This window comes from Manis pentadactyla, chromosome 9, assembly GCF_030020395.1.
Source record: "Manis pentadactyla isolate mManPen7 chromosome 9, mManPen7.hap1, whole genome shotgun sequence".
Taxonomy (NCBI): domain Eukaryota; kingdom Metazoa; phylum Chordata; class Mammalia; order Pholidota; family Manidae; genus Manis; species Manis pentadactyla.
In genome coordinates this window covers 16,958,478-16,973,021 of record NC_080027.1, presented here as the reverse complement: position 1 = coordinate 16,973,021, position 14,544 = coordinate 16,958,478, and the positions used below count along the sequence as shown (strand labels likewise).

Here is a 14,544-nt window from a genome sequence, read left to right as displayed (position 1 = left end):
TTATTTACACATTTTTTTTTTTTTACTTCTTTGTTCAGGTGATGGAGAGGCAGCTGGGGCAGCTCTGCTTCAGGCTGCAGGTTGGCTGTGCTTGGCTCCAGGCTTCAGACAGTGTTCAGGTCGGCTGCCCATGTCTTGTTTTGGAAACAAACTGGAGTGTCCAGTGCTTCTCGAGGAAGCGGCCTTACTAGTTGTGATAGAGGGAGGTAAGGAGATTAAGCAAACTAAGCAAGCATGTCTGAAGCCCGAGCTCCCTCATGTGCACTGACATTCCATTGGCTAGATAGAGTCACGTGACCAGGACCATCATCAGTGGTGCTGCGTAGTGACTCTGCCCCCGCCTAGGGCCCTGCATGGTTACAGGGCACAAGAGAGAACAAAGAACTGAGAACAACACTCTAAATCTACCACACGCTTTTACAGTCACATGATGGGATGTTTTCCTTTTTAAAAAAATGCTCTTTATTGTGGATAATGTCAACATACCAAAGTGGCAAGAAGAATACAGTGAATGCCCAGGAACCCACACTCACCTTCAACAATTATCAACTCCTGGGAATACTTCTTCATCTATATTTCCAGTCAACTCCCTGGTTGGATTATTTTAACTCCTAGGTATCACATTCTTCTGGATCTATCTCTAAGAGATAATTTTTTGACCAAAGCAGAGCCACAATCACTTGAAAAAATAACTTCTTAAGAGCACGACAGAATCTTAGTTATCAAAAACTATGTCAAGAGTAGGTTTGTAATGACATAGAAAATGAATATAACCTTGAGTGAAAGCATGCTGTAATGACCAGTATGTTAAAAGTATGCTATATGAGATTAGATAGAATGTTATAAAATATGAGTAACAGATGCAGTTTAGTGGTGAGAATAAAGGTGATTTTTAAAATTCTTAAATTTTCCCATTTAAACACTTTCTTTATTATCAACTGCTTTGATAATGAAAATCAAGATGTTATATTTAAATTTAAACATAAAACCTAAAATCCTGGGCAAGACAGTTTGTTTATTTGGTTGTGCAGTCTCCCTAATATTCCTACTACTAGTTTACTGAAAAGGAAGCATGAAAAATTTGGAAAAAGCCATGTCCTTGAATCACTTAAACTGAGAATTTAGGTGTGCTCCTTGTATGCCAAGTGAGAGTAATATAACAGGAAACCAGGAACATTTAGTGTTGAGGATCACGTACGTATGAAAACATTTTGTAAATGAAAATTTGATGTACAACTGTAAAATATTGCAGTTATTTCTGAGACCTGGCTAGAATTCCTAAGTAGAACCTGAAGTAGCCTGCTCTACATAGTACGCTATGAGAAATTGTCTTGTTCTTTCATTTCATGTGGTCAGTTGCAATGAGCCCTGGGCTGATGACCAGGTGAGCTTGAGTTCTAGCTCTGGTGTTTCTAATAACTAGCCAGGTAACCTTTTTAGAATCCTCCCTACTTTTCTTTTTTTGCAAAATTTAGGAGGTTGTGATCTATAAGGGCCCTCTATCTATGACAAACAATTTGTGGCAAAATGCCTAATACAAAATTTTGGAATCCAAAAGTAATTTTGTATAGAAGATATAGTGTCAGCATATGCTCATGGTCATTAGGTTGATTTGTTGACCGTCTCCCTAGGTTGATATTCATACGTTGTGTGCAAATCTGGTGAGAGCAAGTGGACCAAGTACACTGTAGGATCTAAGTTTTCATGAAGCAGATGATAGAGTAGAGCATGGAGCTGCATATTTACAACCATACAATGTACCCAAACATATCCCTTTGCAATTTTATATGCTGCCTCCAATGTGAGCTGGACTTAATTAGGACATTTAACTTGAAGGTCTGCTTCTGTCCCTTACTAGATGCATGATCTTGGGCAAATCCTTTACCTATCTTGGTGTTCCATTTTCCAATCTGACAAATGTATATCATAATGTCACTTTCATAGGGATTCTGCTAAAAGGATTAACATGATAATATTCTCAGAAGAGCTTTTTATGTGGAGAAGAGCTGTCCACATGATAAGTCTCTACTTTGATGCTCAAAGAGCTAAGTCATCTGGAAGTACAGCCATTGCTTCTTTTCACTCACCTTAATGAATGAAGCTGGGAATGGCAATAATCAAATGCCATTGGTTTTTTAAATAAAAAGGAAACAAAAGAAATAATTGGTTTCAAAACATGGACAAGAACCATAAACGGAAGGTGGAATTTTGAATGTTGACATTGGAATGAGGGGAAGGATTAAAGATGGCGACCTGAGAGGTGAGACAGAGCCTTCCTCCTAAAACTGCATATAATATGAAAATGTAACTAATACAACTAATCCTGAGAGAGCAATAGGAAAGAGGACTGCACCAGACTGCATACACCTGGAGAAAAGAGCAGACCTCACTGAACAGGGTAGCTTACCAAAGCTGTGGCCTGGCGGGACCCGAGCCCCTCCCCCAGCCCATCTCACTGGCAGGAGGAAGAGAAACTGAGCAGGGAGGGAGTGGTGGCCTGGGACTGCTGAATACCTACCTCTGGAGATCTGCTCTTGGAGCACAAACCTACATTTCATGCTGCTTTCATGGTACTCTCATAATTATGGGGTTGGAAAGCTAAGACAGGCAGAATTCCTGGAGAGACTGAGATTCCAGCCACTTGTGGAAAGCAGGGATCCATATCCAGCTGCTCTAGGACAAAAGCTTATACCTATGTGTTTGGCCGACTGGTTCAGGCAGTGGAGACAGGCATAGCGACCGGGAAGCAGGAAACAGCTCTTTCCACCACCCAGGCACCAGTACCGCTCCCCTGCGACCCCCGACATTGCTTCAGGGGCTGAGCAGCTCCAGAGAGTAGAGCTTATGCACACTAGAGGGTGCCACACACAAATATGAAATGCCAAAGGAACCTGGTACAGAGTAAAATTAATATTACCCCTGAGAAAGATAACATGGACCTCAAGACTTTTCCTGAAAGGGAGTTCAAAATAAAAATCATTAAAATGCTAATGGAGGTACGGAAAGATATTAAAGAACGCAGGAATGAATTCTGGTCAGAGATCCAGTTGTTGAAGAACACAATGGAGGGTATTAAAAGCAGATTGGATATGGTGGAGGAGATGATAAATGAAATAGAAACTAGAGAAGAAGAATATAAAGAAGCTGAGGCACAGAGAGAAAAGAGGATCTCTAAGAATGAAAGAATATTGAGAGAACTGTGTGACCAATATAAACAGAACAACATTCACATTATAGGGGTACCAGAAGAAGAAGAAGAAATAAAAAGAGATAGAAAGTGTCTTTAAAGAGGTAATTGCTGAAAACTTCTCCAATCTGGGGAAGGAGATAGTCTCTCAGGCCATGGAGATCCACAGATCTCCCAAAACAAGGGACCCAAGGAAGACAACACTAAGACATATAGTAATTAAAATGGCAAAGATCAAAGATAAGGACAGACTGTTAAAAGCAGCCAGGAAGAGAAATAAGATCACATACAAAGGAAAGCCCATCAGACTAACATCAGACTTCTCATCAGAAACCTTATAGGCCGGAAAGGAGTGGCATGATGTATTTAATGCAATGAAGCAGAAGGGCCTGGAACCAAGATTACTTTATCCAGCAAGATTATCATTTAAATTTAAAAGAGGGGTTAAACAATTTCCAGATAAGCTAAAGCTGAGAGAATTTACCTCCCACAAACCATCTCTACAGTCTATTTTGGAGGGACTGCTATAGATGGAGGTGTTCCTAAGTTTAACAGCTGTCACTAGAGGTAATAAAACCACAGTAAAGAAAGTAGAACAGCTAATTACTAAACAAATGCAAAATTAAATTAGCTATCCCTAAAGTTAATCAAGGGATAGACAAAGACTACAGAATGTGATACCTAATATATAAAGAATGGAGGAAGAAGAAAAAGGAGGAGAAAAAGAAAAGAACCCTTAGATTGTGTTTGTAATAGCATATTAAGTGAGTTAAATTAGACTCTTAGGTAGTAAGGAAGTTAACCTTGAACCTTTGGTAACCACGAATCTAAAGTCTGCAATGGCAGTAAGTACATACCTATCGATAATCACCCTAAATGTAAATGGACTGAATGCACCAATCAAAAGACATAGAGTCACTGAATGGATAAAAAAAACAAGACCCATCTATATGCTGCCTACAAGAGACTCACTTTAAACCCACACAAACTAAAAATCAAAGGATGGAAAACGGTATTTCATGCAACTAAAAGAGAGAAAAAAGCAGGAGTTGTAGTACTTGTATCAGACAAAATAGACTTCAAAACAAAGAAAGTCAGAAGAGACAAAGAAGGACATTACATAATGATAAAGGGCTCACTCCAACAAGAAGATATAACCATTATAAATATCTATGCTCCCAACACAGGAGCACCTACATACGTGAAACAGATACTAACTGAATTAAAAGGGGAAATAGAATGCAATGCATTCATTCTAGGAGACTTCAACACTCCACTCACTCTGAAGGACAGATCAATCAGACAGAAAATAAGTAAGGAGACAGAGGCATTGAACACATTAGAACAAATGGACCTAACAGACATCTACAGAACTCTACAGAACCCAAAAGCAGCAGAACACACTCTTCTCAAGTGCACATGGGACATTTTCAAGAATAGATCATATACTAGGCCACAAAAAGAGCCTCAGTAAATTCAAAAAGATTGAAATTGTACCAACCTGTTTCTCAGACCACAAAGGTATGAAACTAGAAATAAATTACACAAAGAAAATGAAAAATCCCACAAACAAATGGAGGCTTCACAACATGCTCCTAAATAACTATGGATCAATGACCAAATAAAAACAGAGATCAAACAATATATGGAGACAAATCACAACAATAATTCAACATGGCAAAATCTGTGGGACACAGCCAAGGTCGTGCTAAGAGGAAAGTATATTGTAATACAGGCCTACCTCAGGAAAGAAGAACAATCCCATATAAGCAGTCTAAACTCACAATTTAAGGAAACTACAAGAAGAAGAACAAATGAGGCCCAAAGTCAGTAGAAGGAGGGATATAATAAATATTAGAGCATAAATAAATAAAATCGAGAAGAACAAAACAATAGAAAGAATCAATGAAAGCAAGAGCTGGTTCTTCAAGAAAATAAACAAAATAGATAAACCTCTAGCCAGACTTACCAAGAAAAAAAGAGAGTCTACACACATAAACAGAATCAGAAATGAGAAAGTAAAAATCATTACGGACACCACAGAAATACAAAGAATTATTAGAGAATACTATGAAAAATTATATGCTAACAAACTGGATAACCTAGAAGAAATGGACAACTTGCCATAACAATACAACCTTCCAAAGCTGACCAAGGAATAAACAGAAAATCTGAACAGACCAATTACCAGCAACAAAATCAAACTGGTAATCAAAAAACTACCTAAGAACAAAATGCCTAGACCAGATGGCTTCACCACTGAATTTTATCAAATATTTAGTGAAGACCTAATACCCATCCTCCTTAAAGTTTTCCAAAGAGTAGAAGAGTGAGGCCAACATCACTCTAATACCAAAACCAGGCAAAGACACCACAAAAAAAGAATTACAGACCAATATCCCTGATGAACTTAGATGCAAAAATACTCTACAAAATATTAGCAAACTGAATTCAAAAATACACCAAAAAGATCATCCATCATGATCAAGTAGGATTTATTCCAGGGAAGCAAGGATGGTACAACATTTGAAAATTCATCAACATCATCCACCACATCAATAAAAAGAAGGACAAAAACTGCATGATCATCTCCATCGATGCTGAAAAAGCATTTGACAAAATTCAACATCCTTTCATGACATTGGAATGAGGGATTTCTCATGAGAACATGGCTTCTGTCAGTAATTACCCACTCCCCCGAGCCTTTACCCTGGGCCTATTAAATGAAGTGAGGACCTTTAGGGATATGTATATGTGGGCATGATATAATGATCCTCAAATGACACTGTATGACCATAAGGCATAATTATCAGACTCAAGAATAAAGTTGAGTTTGCATTAACTGTAACACAGAGAACTATGATAATAATTGGGAACAAAGATTCAGCACACATCTAAAGGATGCCAGTTCCCAAATATTGGGGTCAACAGTTCGGAGATATTTTCTTGTTTCATGCATTGGCACAACTCATTTTTAAGACACTGCACAATTTTATATATTTTTTCTTCTTTCTCATGTGTATGCATCCCTAGTATCTTGCTTATTTTATTCCTTGAATTCTTGATGCCTTGGGCAATTAAATATACTTTTATTCCCTAATAGTGATAGTGAACTCTGTGAATTCCTCCCGGCAGTCCAAGTGTCAGTCTCTCCCTTCTGTGCTCTTCTCCAGTTCTTACCCGAGGAAAGTTCAGTTTTTTTCTCACATGTTGGAAAACAATACTTTCTGTGAAGGTTTGCCTGGTTACCGTAGGCTGTAATTCACTCCCCTCTTCCTATCACAGCATTTTATTCCTATTTCAACTTTAGCTTTTATTGCATCAAATCACGGTGGTGTGTTAACGTGAGTGTTACCACATCTAGTCTGTAAGCTTCTCAAAGAGGAGCCTGTCTTCCATCCTGAGGTTTTAGGATCTCATCCAATATCTGATGTTGAGGGTGGGATGAAATGAGAAGAGAGAGGGGAGGAACTCAGTGCCTGAAAACGTGATCTATTTTAACCTGCATCTCTTCTCTGAAATGGGTGTATGTCCAAAAGACAGAATGAACAAAAGGTAGTCTCTTGATGGTAATTCCTCTCTTTGATTGCTCCCTCCATAACCTAAAGTATAAAATAAACATTCATGATTATGTGCTGATATAAACACAGCATTAAGAGAAAATGTAAATGGGGGAGAGGAGACAAATCTCCCCAAAAGTAGAATTCCAAATGATTCATGTAGCTATTTCCCTCTCAGTTTTGGGGAGCATGACTCCCTTCTCCTAAGCGTGGGCTAAATATCATGACCTTTTCCCACATAATATGAAATGGAAAGGGAGAGAAGAGTAAGTTCACATGGGAGGAAGTGACAAACCCCATGTCTGCGGGTGACCAGAGCCAACATCAGGTAGGGAAGTGTTTGTAGTGTGTGCTCTGGGTGTGCTGTGATGGGAGCGACGCTCTGCCTCTGTGTCTTTCTTCCGAAAACTCATATACCCCTTGTCTAAGCATCAGACAGATTCAATTTGAAGGACATTCTACAAAATACCTGACCAGGACTTCTCTAAACTGTGAAGGTCATAGAGAAGAAGGTAAATCTCAGACTCTCACAGCCCAGTGGACCCTAAGGAGACATGATGCCTAATGTAATGTGGTGTCCTGCATGGAATCCTTGAAGAGAAAAAGGATTCTAAGTAAAAGAATAAGGTAATTCAAATAAAGTATGATGTTTAATTAATCCTAGTGTGTCAATATTGGTTAAGTAGTTATGACGAATGTACTCTAGTTTTTATTGGACACCAAATTATGACACTAAAGTGATCTAGACAAATTAATAGAAAGAGCTCACAGTTTATGAGAAGTAATAGTTCTCCAGAATAAAAATATTCGCATTGTATTGTGTTTATTCTGCATGAAAATCAGTAGGAGGCTATGGAGTTAGAGGAGATCTAGAAGGTGACTGCTGTCATGAACAGGATCAGATGTAATCTCCTGGAGGAAATGTGGATGGAGTACTTGCTCTGGAGAAAAGAGGCCTGAAGTCTTATAGAGGATGCAAACTCTGTCTGGACACATGCAAAGAGCTGTGGCAGAGGAGAGCTCACAAGGGTGAAAACAGGATCACTGGGAGGAATTTGTTTGTAGATAGACTTGAACTCAAGATAAAGTATAGTGCTTTAAGAATCCGGGTCACCTATCAAGGAATGGAGCATCCTGCAAGTCAATGATCTCTCTCCTTGGAAGCTCAAGTGGAGTCTGGAACACTGAGATGCTTTGGAAGAGATTCTTGTGGAATCCAAGATTCAACAATGCCCACTTGCTTCCTCTCCTCTACTTTCATTTACTAAAATAAGTAACATTCCCTCCATTATTATTATCCTTTTTTGGGGGTGTGTGTGTGCTTTAAAAGTTATGTACAGAATCATGAGTTTTCATTTGGTTAACAAAACTAAAAACCTATAAAAGTAAAGTCTGCCTTCCTTTGCTAACTGAAAAACTTCTTTTTTTTTCACATTCAGGGCCTGCTGGGCCAATAATTAGAACATAATGACCTTGGAAGAAAACACATGGAATCTTCTAGCTCAGCTCTGACACTTCTTAAGGAAGGAAACTGAAACCTAGAGAGCTGGAGACTTGCACGCGGTTGCTCACACTCCCACTGGCAGCACAAGCCAGAGCAAGGGGAGCACCACTGTGTGAAGACAGCTTAATCTAGATTTCTAAACAGTTGTGTTTTCATCCTGGATGTGTCTTTTGTCAGCCACATTAATTTCCTTTACAAAATAATGCAGATTATGTACCTAAGTGAGATAATCTACATAAAGTGCTAGTATATGGTGGATGCCCAGTTAATGTTGATGCTCCTTCATCCATGCAGAGGACATCACGTCACCCTAGGTGATACAGCTTTATTTCACTGAGACAGTTTAACATTCATTTCCTCTGGTGCTCCTAGAATAACAGGCCATGTGTCAGTTGGCTGAGGACAGTCCTGGCTCATGCATGTTGTCCCAGCATAATTATTAGTGGTATTTCATTTCACTCGTGAAAATATCCTGGTTTGTATAAGTCATGGGATCATCCTTCCGAGAATTTTTGCAGTGCCTTCCTTAGGGCATCTTTCAGTTCCTTGTTCCTCACACTATAGATCAAGGGGTTTAAAATGGGAGTGATAAAAGTGTAGACCATGGACACTGCCCGGCCCATCTCAGGAGAGTAGCTGGAACTGGGGGACAAATAGATGAAGCTGGTGCAGCCGTACTGCAGGAGGACCACCAAGACGTGAGAGGAGCAGGTGGAGAAGGCTCGGTGGCGCCCCTCTGCTGACCGGATCCGTACAATGGCTGCCACGATAAAGACATAGGAGATGGAGATCAGAGAGAGGGGGATGCTTAGGACGGTGAAGCTGATGATGTACAGGGCAGTCTTGTGAACACGTGTGTCTGCACAAGCCAGGCGCATGACTGCAGGCATGTCACAGTAGAAGTGGTAGATTTCATCGTTGTTGCAGAAGGGGAGATGGAAGATTAAAATGGTCAGTGGCAGGGACAGCAGGAACCCCAGCACCAGGGACCCCACCATCAGCTCCACACACAAGGGCCAGCTCATGAGGAGGGTGTATCTCAGAGGGTAGCAGATTGCTACGAACCGGTCATAAGCCATGACTGCAAGCAGCAGGCAATCAGCCCCACCCAAGAAGACAAAGAAAAACATTTGGGTGCCACATCCAGCCATGGAAACAGGAGTTTTACCCATTGAAAGAAGGTTTGCCAAGGCCAGTGGGGCGATGGAGGATGTATAGAAAATTTCCAGAACTGCTAGGTTAGCCAGGAAAAAGTACATGGGTGTGTGGAGGGAGTGGTTGACCTGGACAATGACGGCAACTGTGGCATTCCCACTGAGACTGGTCAGGTACATCACCAGGAAGGCCGCAAAAATCACCAACTGTACCTTAGGGTCAGTTGAGAATGGATGAAAGAAGAATTGTATTTTTGCTGTTTTATTTATTTCTTCCATAATTAGTAGTGGAACTATGAAAAAGAAAGATGACATGAGTCTCTAGGCACCTGTCATTTGTCATGACTCTTTCACAACCCCCCTGTCCAGTGTTAGAGCGCTCACTGAGGTATCTCAGCAGCTACGTGCACGCTTTCATTTTACAGTAGATCATGTAATATAACTTATACACTCGCCACCCTCTCACCTTTCTTTCTCTACCTTCAGGCTGCAAAGTCTGAGAGATCCTCAGTGGTGGGGATTTGGGCACCTTTGTTTACACTCCAGTGCAGAGCCCATGCCTGACAAGGAAAGGTTGACAGGCAGTATCTCCCGAATGAATTAGGGAATGAAGCCAACCTAAAGATCGAAGTTACAAAATGGGCAAAATAGGATATCAATTCATTATGTGGAACTTGAAATAAAAAAACTTTGGGAAAGAATAAGTAGCTGCATGTCATGATTTAAAGAGAACTGTCATACTAGTACATTGTGTGCCATATTTCAGGACAAACTAATGTAGCTCAAAATCTAGAACCTCGATTGAATCATTCTGCTCCTCTCCTTCATCCGATTTGTCCCTAAATATTGAGAGTTTGCCTCCAAATATTCTCATGTTTATTAGTTTGTTTTTTACTACATTTCAGCCATTGGTAGAATTCTAGAAGTAACTAATGGAAAACGAGCAGCTATGATCTGAGACCAAGATGTTGGATCCCATTATTTTCAGACTTGAGAGGCATAATTACAATGTACCCTGTGGCTTATCTAGTAAATCCTGCCCCTGCCAGTGCAAAAAACAATCTCTTTTCTTCCTTTTACAAAGGTTGGGGAAAGGTGTTTATTTAAAAACTATGATGTTTTGGGTGAAGGTGGGGAGCAAGTGGTTTAATTCACCCTTCAAAGCAAGAGTGACCGAGTGCCGGAACAGAGAGAAGGCAAAATCCTCTGGGACCAGGACCCAAAGTCCTGAGTGATGCCCAGTTTTTATAGTGCCCGCAGTTTCAATACCCTGCCTCCTGGTGGCTAAGAGTCCCCAAACCAAGACAGTGGCTTTCGGTTGAACCAAGCCTATACAGGTGGTACAAATGAATTACCCAGTCCATAAGGACACTAGAGATAAGCCACCCAATGGTGCCTTCTGTTCATGTTCTTCTCAGTTACTATGCCCTTGGGCTCAGGAAGTCCCCCCACCTCTTGGGCATAAATCCATCTAATTTCCTCAAAGCACTTGTGTCTCAATGCAATGCACAGCCTATCCTGGCTTCATTTCATTATAGAGTCTAGAAAAGGGAAAAGGAATCAAACATGGAGAAATACCGAAATGCAGGGCACTGCATAAGAAATCCCCATTATCCATTACACTATCTAACTGTTCTGTTGAGTTCTTTGCACAAAAGTTCCCCTTTCGTTGTGGTCTCTTTATTGTGACAAGGTAAAGATGTAAGTTAGGTCCCATCTGGAAGCTGTCTTGTCCTTAGAAAACATGAAGTGATGTTGGTTGTTGCAAAGAAGAAACCAGCGAGACACCCTTTTCAAGAGACTGTCTGTAGCTCTCAGGTTTTCTTGCGCCTGATGCCACAATGCTGAGCCAAACAATGGGCATCATGTAAGCCAGTGAATGCTTTGCTGACTTCGTTCTGTACACAAACCTGGAGGAATGGCAGTGGCAGTTTGGCTCTACGCATGCCTCCTAAATTAGCATGTGTGTATTTTAGAATCTAAAGGGTAAAGTTGTGTCCAAGGCAAAGTCAGGTCCCAGGTGAACATGGTGCAACTTTTTTTTAAAGGCCAATTTTGACATGATAATTTTGAGGAAATGATTTCAATTCTTAAAAAAAGTGGAGATAGTATACGTAGAAGGAAGATCTACATGAGCTTTGTGGACAAAAACATAAGATTTCTAAGATATTTCTTACTCGTGGCTGATCACCAAGTGCTCAGGAATATAAATTGTCTCTTGTGCTAATTAGTGTACTTAAGTAGAAAGGTTTTACATGTACTGATTTAGGCCATAGATTGGCTATTACCCAGTGGAAAGTACAATTCCCCAGACTTCCTAAATCTAAAATCTTGACTTGAAACAGCTTCTCCGTTATTATTCCAAGGAAAACAATGGAAATAGTAATCAACATTTTCTAAGACAGCTATGACCCAGAGAAAGCTCCCAGGGAATAGCTAGTCTTTGGAAAGATGTTTTATCGTCTCTTGAGACTTTACCATTATGTAACCAAGAGCATGTCCATGAGTCCTTTGTCTTTCATGTAATCTCTGGGCAAGGTGACCAGCAGCCACGGAATGTCACAGATGCCCACGAGGTCAGAGCTCTGTCAGGTCATCTGGTCCATCACTTCCAAAGAGATTGCCTGACTTGTCTAAAGTTGCACAAGTGGGTCTTTTCTTATTCATCTTCTAAGTACACAAGGTGCCCTAGGGGATGCAAAGGGGGTTGAGATGCCATCTACTCTATGGAGTCACAAGGACAAGATTGTCAGCCAGATTTCCCCTTATTCTTTTTCTGTTTGCAATACCTTGTAGCCAACCTTTTCAGTTTCTCTCAATTTAAATTGTAGACAACATTTCATACCAAGAGAGAAAAAAGTAGTTAAAACATAGTTTTTTTAACCAAGTTAATAAACTGCCTGTTTGATTATACAACCAGATTTTAGGAGATTGCATAAATAAAGAGCATAAAAATGTAGGGGAAAAAATGCTTTCAGGAAAGTCAGTAGAAAGTAGGGATGGAATGATGTGTATTCAAATTCCTGCTTTGCTACATATTAGTTTCATGATCTCACTAAGTCACTTGCCCCCTGTAAGACCCCCCTCACTCAGAATAACACCTCACTATTTTAGGAGATTGTTGTGAGGGGCAAATGAAACAATGTCCTTAGGAGAACCTGCTGGAATGCCTGGGACATATTAACTGCTCAGTAAGGTATATTGATTCATTGATTTCTTCTTTATCTATCTTGAGACTGAAAAAGATTTACATTGCCCAGTGGATGCAATGCTTGACAGAGTTATCTAACATTTTCTGGGAGAGATTTTGTCATATCTGGTTCTGCTACTAGTTTCCTAAGTCACTTTATATTGCAGAAACCCTCTTTAGGTAGGAAGAACAATGACCTCTGTTTCATCTCCTTATCAGCTAGTTGTTACAGTTAAAAGATATAAAATGTCTTGACTTTAGGTATATATACATAGCCTAATTGACCTATGTGGTGTATCTCTTAGCAGATTTGGTTGGCTCACCTAAAGAGGAAAAAAAATCTTAATTTTGAGAGCTTTGATTGTGAGATGAACAGGGAAGACAGAAACTTGTTATAAGCATTATTCACAAGGCAGAAGCCATGCTTGCAGCACAGGTGTTTGTGGCTTCTGGAGACACTCATACCAGCCAGAAGATCTATTCATACCTAGTCAAAGAAATGTTCCCACATCAGATGGACCCAAACAAAAGATATATTTGTCCTTACAAGACATGCTTGAATGATATTTTCTAGATGTCTGAATATATATGAATTTCACACATGAATTTACGAATTCAAAAATTATCATTCATTAAATGAAATTCAGGGTTCATACATGCCTATAATCCCTGAAGAGATTATATGGCTAAAGGGACTGTTTACTTTCTGGAGGATTTGCCTATGAGTGTATCTGGGACAAAAGAGAATCATAAATTATATTCTGTTACAGCTAATATGTTGAATCGTATGGAAATTTGTCTCTGAAGGTCAAGAATGGTAGCATATAGGCAATTTCACATGGTCCAATGTAATATCTTTATAAATGTACTTTGAGTATATGAAATGAAATATGCAGACATGCAACAGAAGGTTATTATTTTCCTACTACATAATGTGACATTTATTGGGTACTTACACACTACATTAATCATTTTATAGGTATGATTTCACTTAAGTGGTCTTTCAGTCCTATGTAAATTTATTGTCTATTTTTTTAGGTGAAACAACTCAGGCTCACAGGTTTAACTAGCTTTTCCAGCTAGTCGGTGGCAAAGTAGCATTTCATTCCTAGGTCAGTCTGGGAATCTAAGCTTCTATCAGTAAAGTAAATTGCACCTCACTGAGCACTGCGCTGTGTGGGAGGCTGAATGATAGGTGTCCTAGAGATGAAATCTTTTCATTCTAATTGTCTTTTCACAACAAACTATTTCACTGTGAAGTGTTGTGCCACAGCACTTCCTCAGATCATTACAAAGTCAATGCTCAGTACCCTGATTTGTAATCTCTCTTGGTTTCCTTTGTGCCTCTTTTCTTCCTCTCTCACCAGCTATTCACTTAATCAACAATATTTACTTTAATAAATCCATTTCAGAAACATTTACGAAGGCCCTACTCCATGTAAGGCATAGGTCTAGTTTCTGGGAGAAGAGGGAGAAGTGCAGAGAATGAGAGAGTGCCTGTGTTCAAAGAGCTCTCAATTGAGTGAGAGATAAGCTAATAGAAATAATACAGGTCAGATTCAGTGAAGTGCTGTCATTAAAAGGACAATGTGCCTGGAGGCATAGGCATATCTCTCTTACTGCAATAATGTTTTTTGAAAAATTGCATGTAATTAGAATTATGTTTTAATGCTAAAGGGGGATTCTCAACATTTAGCCATTCCTTTTATAATAGAGGGAGATATTTTCTAATTTTTTGGCTTTTGTAAGTTTAAAATTTGGAAAAATGCATCTATTTTTTTAGACTGGAGAAATCCTTGAAAGTATTGACATCTCTATATTTTAAGGCTAGTTAGTGTTGAACTCATTTCATCTGATCGAGATTCTGATTCCATGCCCATTTTGAACAGAGCCTCCTCTTTGCCTTTCATCAATCTGAAAAGCATGGATTTTACAGGATGTATTCTTGA

The 14,544-nt window shown here is 39.6% G+C and overlaps 1 protein-coding gene across 1 annotated transcript; it reads right to left on the bottom strand.

The window, feature by feature from the left end:
• Positions 1–8,745: 8,745 nt before the first annotated feature.
• On the bottom strand, positions 8,746–9,684 carry LOC118925063 (olfactory receptor 10V1). Its single transcript, XM_036910470.2, has one exon. It carries the CDS (start codon positions 9,682–9,684, stop codon positions 8,746–8,748), a length of 939 nt encoding a protein of 312 aa, XP_036766365.2.
• Positions 9,685–14,544: the final 4,860 nt, after the last annotated feature.